We start from the raw sequence: 16,193 nt of genomic DNA on the forward strand, positions 1-16,193 counted from the left end.
AATTAGCACCATAAGTGAGTTAATTTGTTGGGTAAGAGAAGTTAATGTCCTACTTTCTCTCTTTCATTTCCCCAGGTCCTGTAAGCATCTTGTCTGCCAAAAATCGCCCCGGTGCAGATTGTCAGACTGCTGTTCGGGTGGGAAACAGTGTACACAGGGGAGTTTGTGTGATCACAACTGTTACGATGACTCAGCCTGCAGCAGAGTCCATGCAGCTTCCACTGAAGTCCCCCACCTCTCAATGCCTGCCTCACTTCTGCTCGGGCACAGCACTGTCTGTAAGTACCAGGGGCCTTTGCTGCATAGGCAAATTACTGGAGCATTCATATTATGGATCATGCACATACACACACAAGGAATACACACATGCACACCACACACACAGACATGGATATTGCTGCAAAGCACTGCAATACATTCATTTTTGCAGCTCAGGATGAATTTACCTGCATAAACTTGCCCTGAGCCACTGCATACCTACACAGATACACACACTCACCAGACACACGAGAAAAGAAAATGCATGTCAGCAGCTGGGTGTAACTGACCTGCCCGGGTATCTGTGCTGCAGATGAAAAGGACTGTTTGTCTTTTATCTTGAAAGAACAAACTGACAGAAGGGAAAGATGGTTTTTGTTTTTTCTGTTAAAAATACATTAAAAAACCCTTCATTTTACATACATACATCAGAAAAACAACAAAACAAAACACAAACAGTGTTGAAAGGACAACATTATATGCCAAATTAATTATACTGAATGTGTCTTGTGACACTGGCACAGACAAAGCAATGTTCTTACTACAGTTATGATTTTAATCTATCCTAAAAAGAAAAACCTAAAAAGCAACAACCCACTTATAACACTAAACAACTGCTAAACTCAAGACATGTAAGGACCATCTTTGTCTATTTATCTTTTGCCTGTTTTGGTGAATTCAAATAATGTAGTTTAGATAATAATACTCCAGAGTAGGACAGACTTTATTTGTTACGTGACACAGTAAAAATTAAGAATGAGGTTAATTTTTTGTTTTACTTTCCCACATATGAAGATATAAGGGATTTACTTTTCAGTAAAATGACCTCCATTTGTGTCAATTTCTTTTGGTTGGATGACTAATAAAAAAATTAAATTGTGTTTTAAAAGGGAAACTTGTTTGTGGCAGAATTTGTTTGTCAGGCCCAGGATGGAAGGCAGATTATTATGTTATGTTATGGTGACTTGGTAGTAAGATAATTTGTATTTGGATCAGCCACTACTACAAGATTATAATAGTGACTTGTAAACCCATGAGGGTTGGGCATATGCCTTATTAAATTAAATTCAGTTCAATTCAATTCAGTTCTATTCACAGTTTTCCTTAAAGGACTTTGCAGTGTATGACACCCATCTGTCCTTTATGGAAGCATATTGCTGCCACACCAGATTTTTTTGTTTTTGTTTTTAAAGAAGTAAAAAATTTGTATTTTGTTCAAATAAGATATTTTCTTGTTCAAACAAGACACTAATACTTATTACATTATTACGTTATAAAGTGATAAAAATTATCCATAGATGTAAACATGAAAATATCTTCTCTGATAAGAAAGTGATATGAAAGTTGTTTTTTTTTACATTACTCCAATACATTTCCCCCAAACATTTTAGTTACTTATAACAAAATAGGGAAGGAAGGGAGGAAAGGACAGATGGACAAATGAAGGATGGAAGGCTTCTTGCGTCTTGCAGGCTAATGCACGTTCCATTCTTCCCTCTAGCTCTTTATTAAAGGCATTTACTTGTATTTACTCATTACCTATTACTTTTGATACTCAAGTGTTTGCAATATGAAAATTACTTTTGATAACATTAGATACTTTTAGGACTTATACTCAAATAATATTCTAAGGGGTGACTTTGACTTTACCGAAGTAATATTCCAGTGAGATATCTGTACTTTTGCTCAAGTATGGCTTTTAGGTGATTCATTCACCACTGGTGTCTGCAACATGTAACATCTTCCCTTCTCTTTGGACAGGATTTTATCATTGCAGGTCTTTTGAGGTCAGGGCTGTAGTTCTGCTCTTCACCAGAAGGAGAGATGCTGTGTCACGGTTGTTTTAATCAGGACAACCCCCCTCCCCTCATCTCTCTCTCTCCTGCAGTGAGGATTGCACAACAAGTATGCTTTAGCCATGTTTTTTTGCTAAATGTCTATGAAACTCCTAACAAAATATGCCCCAGTTATTTGCAGTTTTCCAGTAGTCCAGGCTCAAGTTAAAAATGGCGATGTGCTGATCTGTGGTTTTTGCTGCACTATGATTCATCTGTTTTAAAACAAGTGATTTTACCTAGAAACTTACATTGGATGAGCATAACTATTACTACAAAAACAGAAGTGTGGATCCATGTAACGGGTCAGTTTATAACCTCTTTTCTCTAACTTTAACTCATATCTCTCCTTCGCTGATTCCCAGGAACCCTCTCTGTCTCACATCTCCATTGCAGTGTAAGCCTATCGAGCCTGCACTGTCAGAGTTTGGGGAAAGCGCTTGCGTCAGAGCTCACCGTCCTGCTATAAAAGCACAGGCTGCTGCAGCGGCAGGCAGTCGAGGCTTAAACCTGAGCCCCTCGTACACCTCCACACTCACACACATACACAAAGAGGAGAGGGAGAGCAGCCTGTCCTCCCACCACTCAGCCATGAGTAGCATCGGATATGACCCCTACTACTCCACCTCGTCATACAGACGCTGGTATGTTGAGGCTCCCCCTCGTGTCGTGGTGACCCGAGGGAGGACCCACTCCGTCTACTCCTCCCATGCTTCCCCGCTGTCCTCCCGTCTGCAGTACTCCTCTCCCGGCCGGGTGCTGCTCTCCTCCTCCTCACCAGCCTCCTCCCTGGAGCTGGAGCTCAGCCAGGCCGCCCAGATCAGCTCTGAGTTCCGCACGGTGCGCACCCAAGAGCGCAGCCAGCTGCAGGAACTCAACGACCGCTTTGCTGGCTTCATCGAGAGGGTACGTGAGCTGGAGCAGCAGAACCGTGCTTTGGAAGCAGAGCTGCTGCTGCTGAGGCAGAAGCACACTGAGCCGTCCCGCCTGAGAGCACTTTATGAGCAAGAGGCCCGCTCCCTGAGAGCTGCCGTGGATGAAGCCAGGGCAGAACAACAGGCCGTCCTGGGACAGAGAGAGCGACTGGAACAAACCTTGAGCGCCTTGCAAGGTCGATATGAGGAGGAGGTGCTGGCTCGTGAAGAGGCTGAGGGCAGGCTGATGGACGCCCGCCGTGAGGCCGACCAGGCTGCCTTAGCTAAGGCCGAACTGGAGAAGAGTGTGGAAACTCTGCTGGAGGAGCTGGCCTTCCTCAAGAGGATTCACGAAGGCGAGGTGGTTGAGCTCCAGGCCCAAGTCCAGCTGGGCGTCCAGGTGGCGGTAGAGTCTGAGGCTGCAACTCCAGACCTCTCCGGGGCTCTCAGGGACATCCGGTCCCAGTATGAAAGGCTGGCGGCAAGAAATATGCAGGCGGCAGAGGAATGGTTCAGAGGAAAGGTGGGCTCCATGACTGAAACTGTGGCCCAGCACAGTGACGCCGTGAGAAGCTCCAAGGACGAAGCAGGAGAGTACCGGCGCCAGCTGCAGACACGTCTGCTGGAGATCGATGCCTGCAGAGGCCTCAATGAATCCCTGGAGAAGCAGCTGCATGAGATGGAGGACAAGCAGAGAGCTGAGATTGATGCTATGCAGGTCAGTAGTGTCTGCAGGTGAACTCTGTCTGAATGTGTTATTAGATATTTAGATGCTTTCATGTGTTTAACTTCCTCTCATGTTACATGTCCTTTTGTCTTGACTGCTTTTATTTAGGACACCATTGCAGAGCTGGAGAGTGAGCTGAGGGGCACCAAACAGGAAATGGCACGCTACCTGAAAGAGTACCAGGACCTCCTGAATGTCAAGATGGCTCTGGACATCGAGATTGCTGCATACAGGTGAGAACAACAACAACGAGGCAGAGAGATCAGACTGGATTTCTGAAAATTAAAAGACAATGAAATGACAAAAAGAAATTACCCCAAAAAAGCAAGAAATTTGTGAATAACTTACAAGAAAATTACCTGAAATAAGCAATCCCCCAAAATACAAAAGGAAAGAATAAAAAAACAATAGAAAACAGGAAATTACCTTAAAAAAAGTGCTGAAATAAAATATAATAATAATAACAATAATAACAATAATATACCATATATATTTAATAATATTATATAGTATATATATTATTCTTTACTGTAAGCTAATTTTAAATATATAATTGTATCAAATATAAATATAGTTTTGTGAAAATTTTCCCTAGTCATTTGATCATTTTCTAATGATTCTCTGGCTCAGTTTCTTTAAAAGCTAATTTTCACATCTTTTTCTTGCCTTTTCCCCATGTTTTCAAAAGAAATTATACCAAATGTGCTCACTCTTTAAAGGTTTAAATGCTTGTGAAAGGGGTCTGACCGAAGCACAAGAAAACTGATGTAGATTCAGGGTTTAAAGGGTTAATCAAACCAATTAGTGTTGATTTTAGCCTGTTAAAGTGGTGTATAAACACCTAATAATGGGAGAGATGGGATTTTTATGGGGAAGTTTTAGATAGATTTCGAGGTCATTCACAAGGTCATTTCAGGTGAAAAAAAGATAAAATGTCAGTACAGGGGACTTTCAACATGAATAAGTCTCCAAAGTTTTTTTTTATTTTAGTAAACACATGCTGGTGTAAAGCCATAAATTGATGAGTTATTAAGATGAATATTCATTTCCCACACTTTTAATCAGCGTTAATAATTGTGCACTAACTGAGTTCCCATCTGCTGTAGAGCTCATCACCTCTTTTCACCAACCTCTCCAGGAAGCTGCTGGAAGGGGAGGAGTCTCGCTTCAGTGTGGGAGTTCCAGGAGGTGTGTCCTCTCTGTACAGCCACAGTTTCTCCGCACCCTCCTTCACCCGGCCCGTCCTCACCAGCATGAGCTCTGGCACCTCCTACCTGATGACATCACGCCTGCTCAGCTCCAGCGTCAGCACCACCGAGGGGATCATCTCTGCCAGCCAGGCCCAGCAGGCAGAGGCCAGCCCACCAGGGGAAGAGGAGGAAGAGGAGGCAGCGGAGGCTGAGGAGGAGGTGAAGGAGGAAGAGGAGGAGAAGGAAGAAGAGGAGGGAGGAGAGGAGACAAAGGAGGAGGAAGAGGAGAAGGAAGAGGAAGAGGGAGGAGAGGAGGGGGGAGATGAAGAGAAAGAAGATGAGGAGGAGGCCAAGGAGGAAGATGAGGAGGCCAAGGCGGGAGAAGAGGGTTAGTGCATTGTTTTTGATCAGATTGTTCAATTAAACATTTATTATTAAACTCACAAAAGAATAAAACTCTCATCTATTGATACAGGTGGTGATGAGGAGCAGCAAACAGAAGAGGTGACAGAAGAGGCCGCTGAAGAGGAGGGAGAGAAGGAGGACAAAGGAGGAGAAGAAGAGGAGGCTGAGGTTACAGAAGAAACACAAGAGGAGGTGAAAACAGAAGGTGATGACAAAGAGGAGGATGCAAAAGAAGAAGAGAAAGAAGAGAAGGAAGAAGCAAAGAAAAGTGAAGAGAAAGAAGACAAAGCTGATTCCAAAAAGGACGACAAAGCCGATGACAAGAAAGACGACAAAGCTGATGACAAGAAAGACGACAAAGCTGATGACAAGAAAGATGACAAAGAAGACAAAGATGACAAAGATGACAAAGCCGACGACAAAGATGAGACACCTGCTCCGAAAACAGATGACAAAGCTGACGCCAAAAAGGAGAAAGATGAAATAAAAGCAGCCAAACCTGAAGCTACCGAAGAAAAGAGCACAAAGGATAAAAAATAGCAAACTTCAGTCAAGACTGTCCATTTGCTCAATAACCTGTAGGGGCATCTACGCTCTCCTCTGAAAATCTGCTTGTTAACATGGTGCTCAATAAAACAGTCCAATAGCCATTTACAGCAACAAATCAAGGTTAACCGCTTGCCAATATCCAGAGTAGTCCATGAAGGTCTGGTTGCACACTCTCTGATGAGTGTAATATGTGTAATTGCTGAATTGCTGAATGCCAAAGTGAGTGTGTGAATTTTTGGTGGTAAATAAACACCTCTTAAAGCCATGTGTGTCATTGATTTTTAGCTTGGCAAGTAGATAAGAGACAGCGATTTACAGCACAAGCCTCTTGTTGAGAAATGTAAGCATGTGTTATTCACAAGATGATCAGACGATTAAAAACGGACAGTGACTCATTATATCCAAACATGTCAGTATTAATGTACTGTTTTTACCTTACTTCTTTGTAGCCAGAAAGTTTTAAACATTTACTGTGCCCCCCAAAACAATCCCTCCTAAACCATTTTGCTGGAAAATAATAATAATAATAATAATAATAATAATAATAATAATAATAATGAAAATAATGTAGATTTATGTAGGACTTTTCAAGATACTCAAGGCTTCTTTACAGAGTAAGAAAACAAAAATAAATAAACAAATGAAATGTCAGAATGTAAAATGTAAAAAAAAAACCAAAAACAAAAATTGATAGTGCAACACACGTGCACAAAAATTATAATAATAAAATCAAATTTTATTATTTTAATTTTAATTAAGTTATCCAATTAATGTAACTAAACAGTTAAAGTACATTTAGATGTAGAATAAGACTTGTATCATGTTTGCATCTTTTCATACGTTTTTTTTTTTTTTTTTTTTGGTATAGCCTGTTTCCAGACATTATGCAGTTTTACTGTCGAGTTTAAAACATTTTCAGAAAACTAAGCAAAAGTAAGTGTAATAAGTTACATTATTTTGATGAAGTAATTAAAATAGTCACATGACCTTTGGCTACGATCACGCCCTAGTTTTGGAGCTCCCATAATCCTTTGGTGGATAAAAGCAGGAAGTGTACTGTCGCAGTTCAACTGTTTGCTACAACTCGCCCCAGTACTTGCGTCCGTTTTGTTTACATTTGAGCAAATTGCACTATAAAATATGAGGAAGTAACTACCGGCAGACTCTTTTGAGAATGTAATGCACGTGGAGACAACTACCACCTGTTTACTTTGATAGAGAAACAAAACATTAAAACGTAAACGTATTTTCAGGTAAGTTCCGAAGTTATAAGGAGTGTATATGTTTTCATGATATCCAGGCGATTTTATGGACTGTCAGTGGACGGCGGAAATGTGTGTATCATGTCTGTGTGTTCAGGTTTGACTGAGTTATGACTCCGAGAAAGAGGACTTACCATTTGGGTTTGAAGAACTAAAATTGCCTCCATCAGCTGTGTCTCAGATGCTGCCACTGCAACTGCTGACAGTGAGCGAGCCAAACTACAATGACCTGACAATTTGTCGTTGTTTTCAACTCTTCAGAGGAACTTAACTTTCTGTATGCACCATTTGTCCTAAGGGTAAAAAATGACCCGCCTTCACTAAACCCCCTAAAAAAAGCAGCTTGTTTGAATTTTAAACCCCAAATCTGTTTTGCATGAAGAAAAAACCTGTCACTCATCATATCAACTCTGTGAATATCTATGTTTTCCCTCTTCACAGTGCAGAAAGACTGCATTTAATCAGTGGAATTTATTACAACACATCTGTTCTAAGTGTTTTCTTTACTAAAGTATAAGTTTATTATTATTATTAGTGCTGAAGGTACTGCATAGGTGTAAAATTTGCCTACTACGCAGACTCTGGCTCCCGATGTTGTCACTAGTGCAATCCGGGATATGTTGGCTTCATTTTTGTACATTGGGAAGAAGTGGATACATGATGTCCATCTCTGTATACAATCATTCCTCTAAACTGAGACAAAGTGACAGATTACTGGATGAAGGCCCACTCACACACACAGTAGCAGCAATTCAATAGTTACAGTAACTGCATGCTTTTAGTTACAAACATGATTACTCTAACGTTAAAGCTGTTTTGTTATTCCATTTACATGTAAAATGTAAAAATTGGCAACAATTAGGAGTAATTACATCTCTATACAAGCTGACCTATATCCTTGATTTTGCAAATTACTATTTTACAGAAAGACTAGTAGTAACTATTTACATTCTGTTCTGCAGCTGTTATCTTCTCTTATGTGATAAGAGACCATCCCCTCACTGATGCACATTATCCTCTGACACCTGCCATCACCCTGCAGCTGCTTTCTTATTTTACTGCCTTGAGGAGACATTAAGTGTAGACAGTGTGCAGCAGCAGGCTCTTTGTATCAGGTATAGCGCATATAGCCCTGGTGGTTTGTTGAAAAACTCATTATAAAAATCTTCAGACACTGATGCAGTGTTATTTCTTTGTACCCAGCCTCTCAGAGATAACATCTCCCGTATGTTTTGCTGTTGACAGAAAAGAAAACAAAGCCACATATTTAAAACCTATTATTTCAGCAGAGCAACAATCCAATTTAAAGTGGAAGAAATATGTTTCAGCAGTACATGAAGCCATAAGCCTGTAGAAATTAATTATGTCCCTCCTTTCCACATGGTCAGTCAAACCTTATCACACTCTAAAATTAACTATCTACTAAAAATGTCAAGAAAATTATTAATGGCATTAATTCAAAGGAAATCCAAGAGCTCCTCTGTGTTTTTAAAGATTAGATAAGTTATATAGAAATTGCATCCTTGATTGATAACTTTAGGTTTTTTTTTGTTTTTTTTTAAAGAAAACTCAAATGTATCAATTTTTAAGAGGAGCTTTTGATGAAACCGTTTTTTTGTCTGAATATTCTTCATAAATCTTAATACAACATTAATTTATGTGGCCATTAGAACTTCATCAGGGCAAGTGTGATATCCAAAATGATCATGGTCTTCTGAGATAAGAGAAAATGCTTGCAGGTATTTACATTTTTTTTTAAATAATAAATTTTAATATACATTTTAATATTCAACAGTTGTCATCACAAAGTGATATTAATAATAATTTCTGATTAAAATAATCAGAGTATTAGTTTAATATCAAGTCTCACTGGGATGTAAGATGTCATTTTTTTTTTAAATTAATTCTAACAATTATTATATTTATACATATTATATTATTATAATGCTTTATTTTGTAACTACACATTTATTTTGAATATGGTTGATTTCACAGACATGATCGTTATTTGTAGTTTGTATTTTCTACATGTTATTGTTTTCATTGCTTTTATTATATATCCTTTCTTCCTGGCAGATTTGTTTGTTAATAATTTGTTTTGGTTTTTTTAAATCTTTTTTTCTTTGTCATTTTACTGATTTATTGCTGTTTATTATTATTGCCAGACATCACTGCTAGCTATATGTTTTTATGGATTTTTTCATCATTTTATTAACAGTTGTTATCATATATTATATAGCCTTGTGGCTCATATGAATGTAAATTCAGGGTAATGCTGTAAGAGAGCTTAATGCGTGGTCATTTTTTGTGGCATAAACAATTGTTGAGGATGATTTTATGATTGTAAAGTTCTCTCTGCTAAGTTGTAATACTTTCAATAGCATGCCAACTAATTAATGTAACTAAAGTAATGCTTTTCTATGTGTATGTCCAGTAGCAAAACATAATACCTTAATATAAAATGACAGGACACAATGTTTTTTTGACTTCATTATGACATTTATTAAGCAAATGCTGCTGGGAAATCGTTCATGATGAGTAAAGTCATGGGACTGCAAACAGTAGCACCTCATTTATTTCTGTAGTTAAATTCAAGTCCATCCTATGCATACAAGAATGCATGAATTTGCGCATTTACAGTTTTATTTTTCTCACTTGCACTCAAGTAAACATAACAGACACTGATAAAAAGCATGTTTAAGGCTAGGAGTTTCTTCAGGTTTCGTTAAGCTTTAACTGCTTCAGTTACTGGATGTATATGGTCATGTGTCTATCATACCACTGCCCGTATCTATCCTCTCTGTCTGTTGTGTATTTGTTGTTAGTTTTTTTCTTTTTTGGCTCAGTTTATATCTTCACATGTCAAGTAAGGCGTCTTCAGTATCTTTGTAGAGGACCCTCCCACCTGCCTCTCCCACCCCTTCCCCCATTTATACTTAAACTCAAAAAACCTCATCTCTCTTTCACTCTTCCACCCACATTACATTTATTCCTTTTACATATTTACTATTTTTACAGTGTATTTCTACCATACATACACATAAGAGAGGAAAGTTCCCCTCTCCTGAGCTAGCATGCAGAGACCCCCCTCCCTCCCTCCCACCCTCCTGTGAACTGCCAAAAGAAAGAAAAGAAGGATAAAATGTCTCTTGCTCCTGACCGCGTTTGCAGCGAAGCCCGTTTTAAAGCTGTCACTCAACATGCAGTTTGGAAATTGTAGCATTTTAACTTTTGGCTTCTCTCTATGATTTGTTTTTGTATATTTTAGAGTGGTTATCTTTATTACATCGCTCTAGCTGTATGATTTTTCTTTGTTATGTTAGTTCTGAGTTGATTGCTTTGTCTTCGTGTCCTCTCCTTGGGTCCGCCTTCCTTCCGCGGGCTGTGGAGTCTGCTCACTCGGCCTCTGTCACCTGCTTGATGGACTGGGTGGAGTGCTTCTCCGTCTTCTTGGTTGTGACCAGCTTCTCCTGCATCACCTCCTCCACCTCTTCCTTCACGGTCTCGGTCACTGTGACGGACTTGGTGACGTGCTTTGAGCCGTCCTCTCCGGTGGTGATCGTCTCCACGGTTTTGGTGATCACTACTTTCTGGCTGCCGTCTTCTTTGACGGGACTCTCATCCACACCGTTAGCAATCACATCGATTTCTTTCCCCTCATCCTTCTTCTCCTTCTCCTCCGGGCTGCTCTTGTCGATTTCGCCGTTCATAGCGACATCCTTCTTTTCTACCTTCTTGTCATCTGTTGGTTGACTCTTCTTCTCTGGTTTCTCTTCATCGGCTTTAGGGGTTTCAGGCTTGGGGGTTTCTGTCTTTGGGGATTCAGCTCTTGGAGATCCGGATTTTGGGGATTCGGATTTAGGGGAGCTTGGTTTGGGGGATCCAGCCTTTGGTGAGCCGTCTTTGGGGGACTCAGATTTGGGAGATGCAGGTTTGGGAGATTCAGATTTAGGAGACCCTACTTTAGGTGATTCAGATTTGGGGGATTCAGGTTTAGGGGATTCAGACTTGGGAGATCCAGGTTTAGGGGATTCAGACTTGGGAGATCCAGGTTTAGGTGATTCAGACTTGGGAGATCCAGGCTTTGGGGATTCAGATTTTGGAGAGTCAGGTTTTGATGCCTCAGGTTTGGCGGCCTCTTCTTTCTTGGCTTCGGGTTTTGAAGCTTCTGTTTTGGGAGCTTCTGTCTTGGCTACAACTTCTTCTGATTTGTCGTCCGCTTTCTCATCTTTTACCTTCTCATCTTCCTTTTTGCCTTTGTCTGCATCCTCTTTTTCGTCTTTCTCATCTCCGCTTTTGGATGCTTTGTCGCTGCCAGCATCTTCATCCTGATCGCCACCCTCCTCTTCAGCGCCAGCTTCCTCCTCTCCTCCGCTTCCCTCCTTGTCTCCAGCCTTCTCTTTGTCAGGAGAGGCTTTAGACTCTGGAGCTTTGGAGCACAACACTGTTTCCTCAACTTCCTCCTCCCCTTCTCCTCCCTCCTCTCCTTCTCCTTCATCACCTCCCTCTGCATCATCCCCCTTTTCTCCCTCATCCTCGCCCTCTCCCTCTCCTTCTTCTTCCTTCTCCCCTTCTTCACCACCCTCTGCCTCTCCTTCTTCCTCCTCATCGCCACCCTTTCCCTCCTCTTCCTCTTCTTCTTCCTCCTCAGCAGGTGCGCTAGAGCTAACTTTGGCTTCGGTGGCGGCTACCACTTCCTCCTCGCCTTCGCCCTCTCCTTCTTCCCCCTCTGCTTCTTCTCCTCCCTCCTCCCCCTCGTCCTCCTCTGCCTCATCCTCTCCGAGCGTGGCTGACAGCTCTTGCGCTATCTCTGCCAGGGACTCGTCAATGTCAGACTTGTCATCCTCTACCCTCGTCTCCTCGATAATCTCCTCCACAAACTTGTGCTGCACCTTAAGTTTGGTGCTGTCAATCTTGGACTTAGAGATTTTGGTGGGGGTGACGGCCTGGCGGTAAGGGAAAGTGCTAAAGTGGGTCTCCTCACCCTCGAGCAGTTTCCTGGGGACAACAAATATATCCGTTAGATAATCACTTTTTGTAAAAAGGGGGTAAATGTTATTTCTACTATGTTTAAAATGTCAAATGCACGTCACTTTATACCTGTATGCAGCAATCTCAATGTCCAAGGCCATCTTGACATTGAGCAGGTCCTGGTACTCGCGCAGGTGACGAGCCATCTCCCATTTGGTGCTCTTGAGCTCATTATCCAGCTGGTGAATTGTCTCCTGAGGAGAAACAGAGCAGATGAAATGCAAGGGCAATACAAGACAACAAAATGACATTGCAGGACAGTGCCAAATCCTCTTTTGCAGATTCATCTATGCTGCTTTGAATATCACTGTTCATGTATTACCAAGACTTAAGGAAACTAATTACACTTATTATTACATTAGGACTTCTAAACCCTTTTCTAATAGATATTTAAATTATTAAATAGAACCATCTTTTATTCTCTGTTCACATTTTGTATAAACTTCATGGACTCTGTGCACCTAAAGGCTGTTGCTTTAATATATTCTGACGCAATACAGTATTCTAGGGATGTTGAATGCCTCTTTTTCAAGGACAGCCTCCACACTTGTCAATACACCCCACCCCCTCCCCCCAAATCTCCATGGTGTGATGCAAGGACGGAGCCAATGAAGGCATCGACCCATGCCTCTGACTCAGCAATACAGAGAGAGAGAGAGAGAGAGAGAGAGAGAGAGAGAGAGAGAGAGACTGCTGCAGTGTCTCCCTTTAACCATTTCTTCACAGTTGGAGAGTGATTTGTAAAGGAAGTGTGACTTGTAAGCGCAATGATGCGCTCACAGCAGTTGTTACGCAGCAGAAAATGTTTCAACACAAACCCCCAGCCATGATTTTTGAAATAAAATATGCTCAGCTTTACTGTTATTAAGCAATATCGCTTTTTTTAAGGTCCCTGAAATAAAAACTGCGTCACTAAGATATAAAAAAATGTAAAGAAAGAAAAAGCGAATTAACTTAATTTATTCTGTCCATCACACAAGAAAACAACTTTGATGTTTAAGTTTTAAATACACAAAAAAACATTTAAATAGCAAACCATAACATAAATAGCCTGTAAATAGCCTGAAATGTCAATTTAAACCATATTTACGCACAGTTTTTTGGTTACCCGAAGCTGCTTCCTACCTGCAGGCTGGACAGATCGCTGTTGTGGCGGTCCTCGATTTCATTCAGCTGCCTCTCCAGCGAGTCTCTTGTCCCGCGGACAGACTCCAACTCCACCGTCTTGGACTGCAGCTGGCGGCGGTAGTCGGATATCTCATCACGGGCGGACTTTATGGCGTCCTTGTTCTGCTCCGCAGCCTCGGTCAGCTTGGCGTAGCGGCACATGAACCAGTTTTCCACCTGCTGCAGGTTCTGGTTGGAGTGTCCCTCCAGCTCGCAGCGGATCTCCCGGAGAGCCTCGGTGATGTCTCCCTTCTGGAGGTCTTTCCTCTCCACGGTCACCTGAGACGCCTGGATCTGGGCGATGAGCTCGCTCACCTCTTCCTCATGGTTGTTGCGGATGAAGGCGATCTCATCCTGCAGCGACTGAACTTTCTTCTCCAACTCTGACTTCATCAACTCCGAGTCGCTCGTGTCTTTCTTCAGGACGCGGATGATGGCCTCTGTCTCCTCCCGGATGCGCGCCTCTTCGTCAAAACGCTCCCTGAGCCGCTGGATGTCCTCCTCGATGTGGTCGGTGTCGAGCTGGATTTGCGCCTTGTCGTGGTGGATCTGCTCTAGCATGGAGCGCAGCTCCTGCAGCTCCTGGTCATAGAGGTCGCCCAGCTGAGAGCGCGACACCTGCTTCTGCCGCAGTGCCTGGATCTCCGCCTCGATCTGCTTGTTCTGCTGTTCCAGGTAGTGCACCTTGTCAATGTAAACAACAAACCGGTCGTTGAGCCCTTGAAGTTGCTCTTTCTCGTTAGATCGCTTGTAGTCTCCGTTCAGGATGGAGGTTTGACTATAATCAACGCTGTCGGCGGAGCTGAGCACCGTTGAGCTGTAAGCTCGGGTCACCGGCATATTCACGCTCCTCTTGTAGGACGTGGTCATGGTGGAGCCGGGGCTTGCCCGGGACCAGGACTGGGAGCGAAAGCCGCTGGAGGGGGTGCCGCTGGAGCGGCTGTAGCCGTAGCTGGTCCTAGTATCCATTACTCTCCTGAAGGGGCTCCCTACCGCGTCCACCGGGTAACTCATCCGGTCAGACTACCGGAGATGTGCGCAATGAAGGGGGGACGGTGCAGGAGGTGAAGGCGTGGGGCGAGTGTGTATGTGGGTGTATGTGTGTTATGTGTGTGTGCAGGTGAGGGGTGTATGGCTCTCACAGCGACTGAGTGCTCCTTCGCCTGCTCCTTATATATCTGAGGATCTGTCGCTAACAAGGCAAGTCCAAGCAGTTTTGTTTCGACCATTGATGAAGGGGAGGGGAGGGCGCATCCCCCTCAGGCCGTCTGCTAATGGTCCGGGGTCCCGCTCAGTTTGAACCACGTGGGCTGCGGGTGATACGGATTAAATAGACAGAAAGACAGACACATGGATATTCTTAAGTTTAAATATATAAAATCACCCTGAAAACTATACAGAGCACACACTAAAATCACCAATCAAGACATAAATCTGACGTGAGTGCCTTTATAAAACTTTCTTTGCTGACTCGCTCTTGTGATTTCAGCACCACGGACAGCGACCAGTGAAACAGAAATCTGTTGTTTCTTCGCTGAAAAACTCCCTGTGATGGGATGGCAGCAGTTTTCTTTAAAGCTTATTTAAGTGAACTATGAATTTGAACGACCTCACGATGACAGTTTTTGGGATTTGCCAAATATTGCTGACACAAAGTCTGGGAAATGTGAAAACTTCGCCATGCTTAGCTTGTCACTTCAACTTCTTACTTAAATAAATCCTCAGCTCTTTCATGTGTGTGCCCAGGCTTCCCCACTACTTGAGTGATTGTAGTGACAAGAGTTAGCATAATGTTATACGAATAATAGAAACATGTATTCATAGATTTTAACATTCAAAGTGACAAACGAGAAATGTCAACATTTTTTTAAATTAGAATGAATTATAATAAGTAGATTTCTTTATTGCAAATCTGCATTTTAGGTTTCACACTTGTTGATTCACAGTAATTTAATTTTACTCAGGTCCACTCATTCGTTGACTTTTCTTTTTTTTTTTGTCTAGAAACTAATTTTAATGTTCTTTTTATCATTTTAGATAACATCAGTGAAACATTAAAGGTCAAGTGTTCATCCAGCAGCCTGCCAAAATACTGCAGAATGTCAAGAATCAACAGGTAAGCCTTTAAATGTCTACCTTGAACATCTGAATTTTTGGCCCATCCCAAAATTGGATTACAAGATACCCTTCTTTTTCATACATCTTTCAGTCTGGCATCATACATTTTCCAGTCTTGCATAGACAAAATGCGAAAAATGTAAAAGAAATCAAAAATCAAAATGGAGCTCACTTTCTATATTGTTTAGACAGCATTATTCACCATATCATATATAGTTTTAATCAGTGTAAGAATACGCAGGTTCACTTTAATCCACGTATTGTCAGCCTACTTTCGTTTGTCAGGGGTGGATTATCAGGCAGTGGGGCCCAGGGCACAGATATGCAAAAGGACCCCCTCCCTCTCCCACACACATGGTGTGTAGTTGTTTAGCCTCATTTTGTGTTGTTGTTTTGCATCTCTTTGAGACACAATGCATATTTTGTAGTTTTGTATATCTTTGTAGTAGCTTTGCATGTCTTTGTGGCTGTTTGCCCCTTTTTGTAGTTTCATTTTGTAGACGTTCCATGGCCCTGCAGTTCCTTTCCATTTCTTTGTGGTAATTTCTATCTCTTTTTGGTTGATATGGGTTAATTTGAGTGACATGTTGCATGTAAGGATCAGGGGGCTGCCCTAATACTTTAGGCCCCTGAGTGTGTTTCCAGTAGGCCCATTCAGTAATGCCATTTATCCTATGCAAACACAGACTCTCTTAACAAATCAATATTGAGATTTTTGTTATTAAAAAAGCCACACA

General features: G+C 41.8%; 3 protein-coding genes across 12 annotated transcripts in view; 2 read left to right on the forward strand and 1 right to left on the reverse strand.

Annotated features, from left to right (window-relative positions):
- The first annotated feature begins 2,565 nt into the window (after positions 1-2,565).
- Positions 2,566-6,143, forward strand: nefla (neurofilament light chain a). The gene is made up of 4 exons (XM_042509290.2): positions 2,566-3,725; positions 3,843-3,967; positions 4,873-5,312; positions 5,400-6,143. Exons 1-4 carry the CDS (start codon positions 2,685-2,687, stop codon positions 5,867-5,869), a joined length of 2,076 nt encoding a protein of 691 aa, XP_042365224.2. The 5' UTR covers positions 2,566-2,684; the 3' UTR covers positions 5,870-6,143.
- A 758-nt stretch (positions 6,144-6,901) lies between these two features.
- ank1b (ankyrin 1, erythrocytic b) overlaps positions 6,902-16,193 on the forward strand; it is a 139,147-nt gene continuing 129,855 nt past the window's right edge. For 4 of the 10 annotated variants that reach the window (XM_042509972.2, XM_042509973.2, XM_088071504.1 and 1 more), the window contains exons 1-2: positions 6,903-7,131; positions 15,376-15,454. The gene's annotated coding sequence lies outside the window, so the exon portion shown is untranslated. Of the gene's footprint in view, positions 7,132-15,375; positions 15,455-16,193 lie in introns of all 10 variants that reach the window. The other 6 variants (XR_015775262.1, XM_088071506.1, XM_088071507.1 and 3 more) reach the window with 2 other exon arrangements.
- On the reverse strand, positions 10,231-14,531 carry nefma (neurofilament medium chain a). Its single transcript, XM_042509995.2, has 3 exons — positions 13,297-14,531; positions 12,241-12,365; positions 10,231-12,138 (listed from the first exon to the last, which is right to left on the reverse strand). Exons 1-3 carry the CDS (start codon positions 14,350-14,352, stop codon positions 10,536-10,538), a joined length of 2,784 nt encoding a protein of 927 aa, XP_042365929.1. The 5' UTR covers positions 14,353-14,531; the 3' UTR covers positions 10,231-10,535.

This window comes from Plectropomus leopardus, chromosome 20 (genome assembly GCF_026936395.1).
Source record: "Plectropomus leopardus strain MGB_pleo_1.0 chromosome 20, ASM2693639v1, whole genome shotgun sequence".
Classification (NCBI taxonomy): domain Eukaryota; kingdom Metazoa; phylum Chordata; class Actinopteri; order Perciformes; family Serranidae; genus Plectropomus; species Plectropomus leopardus.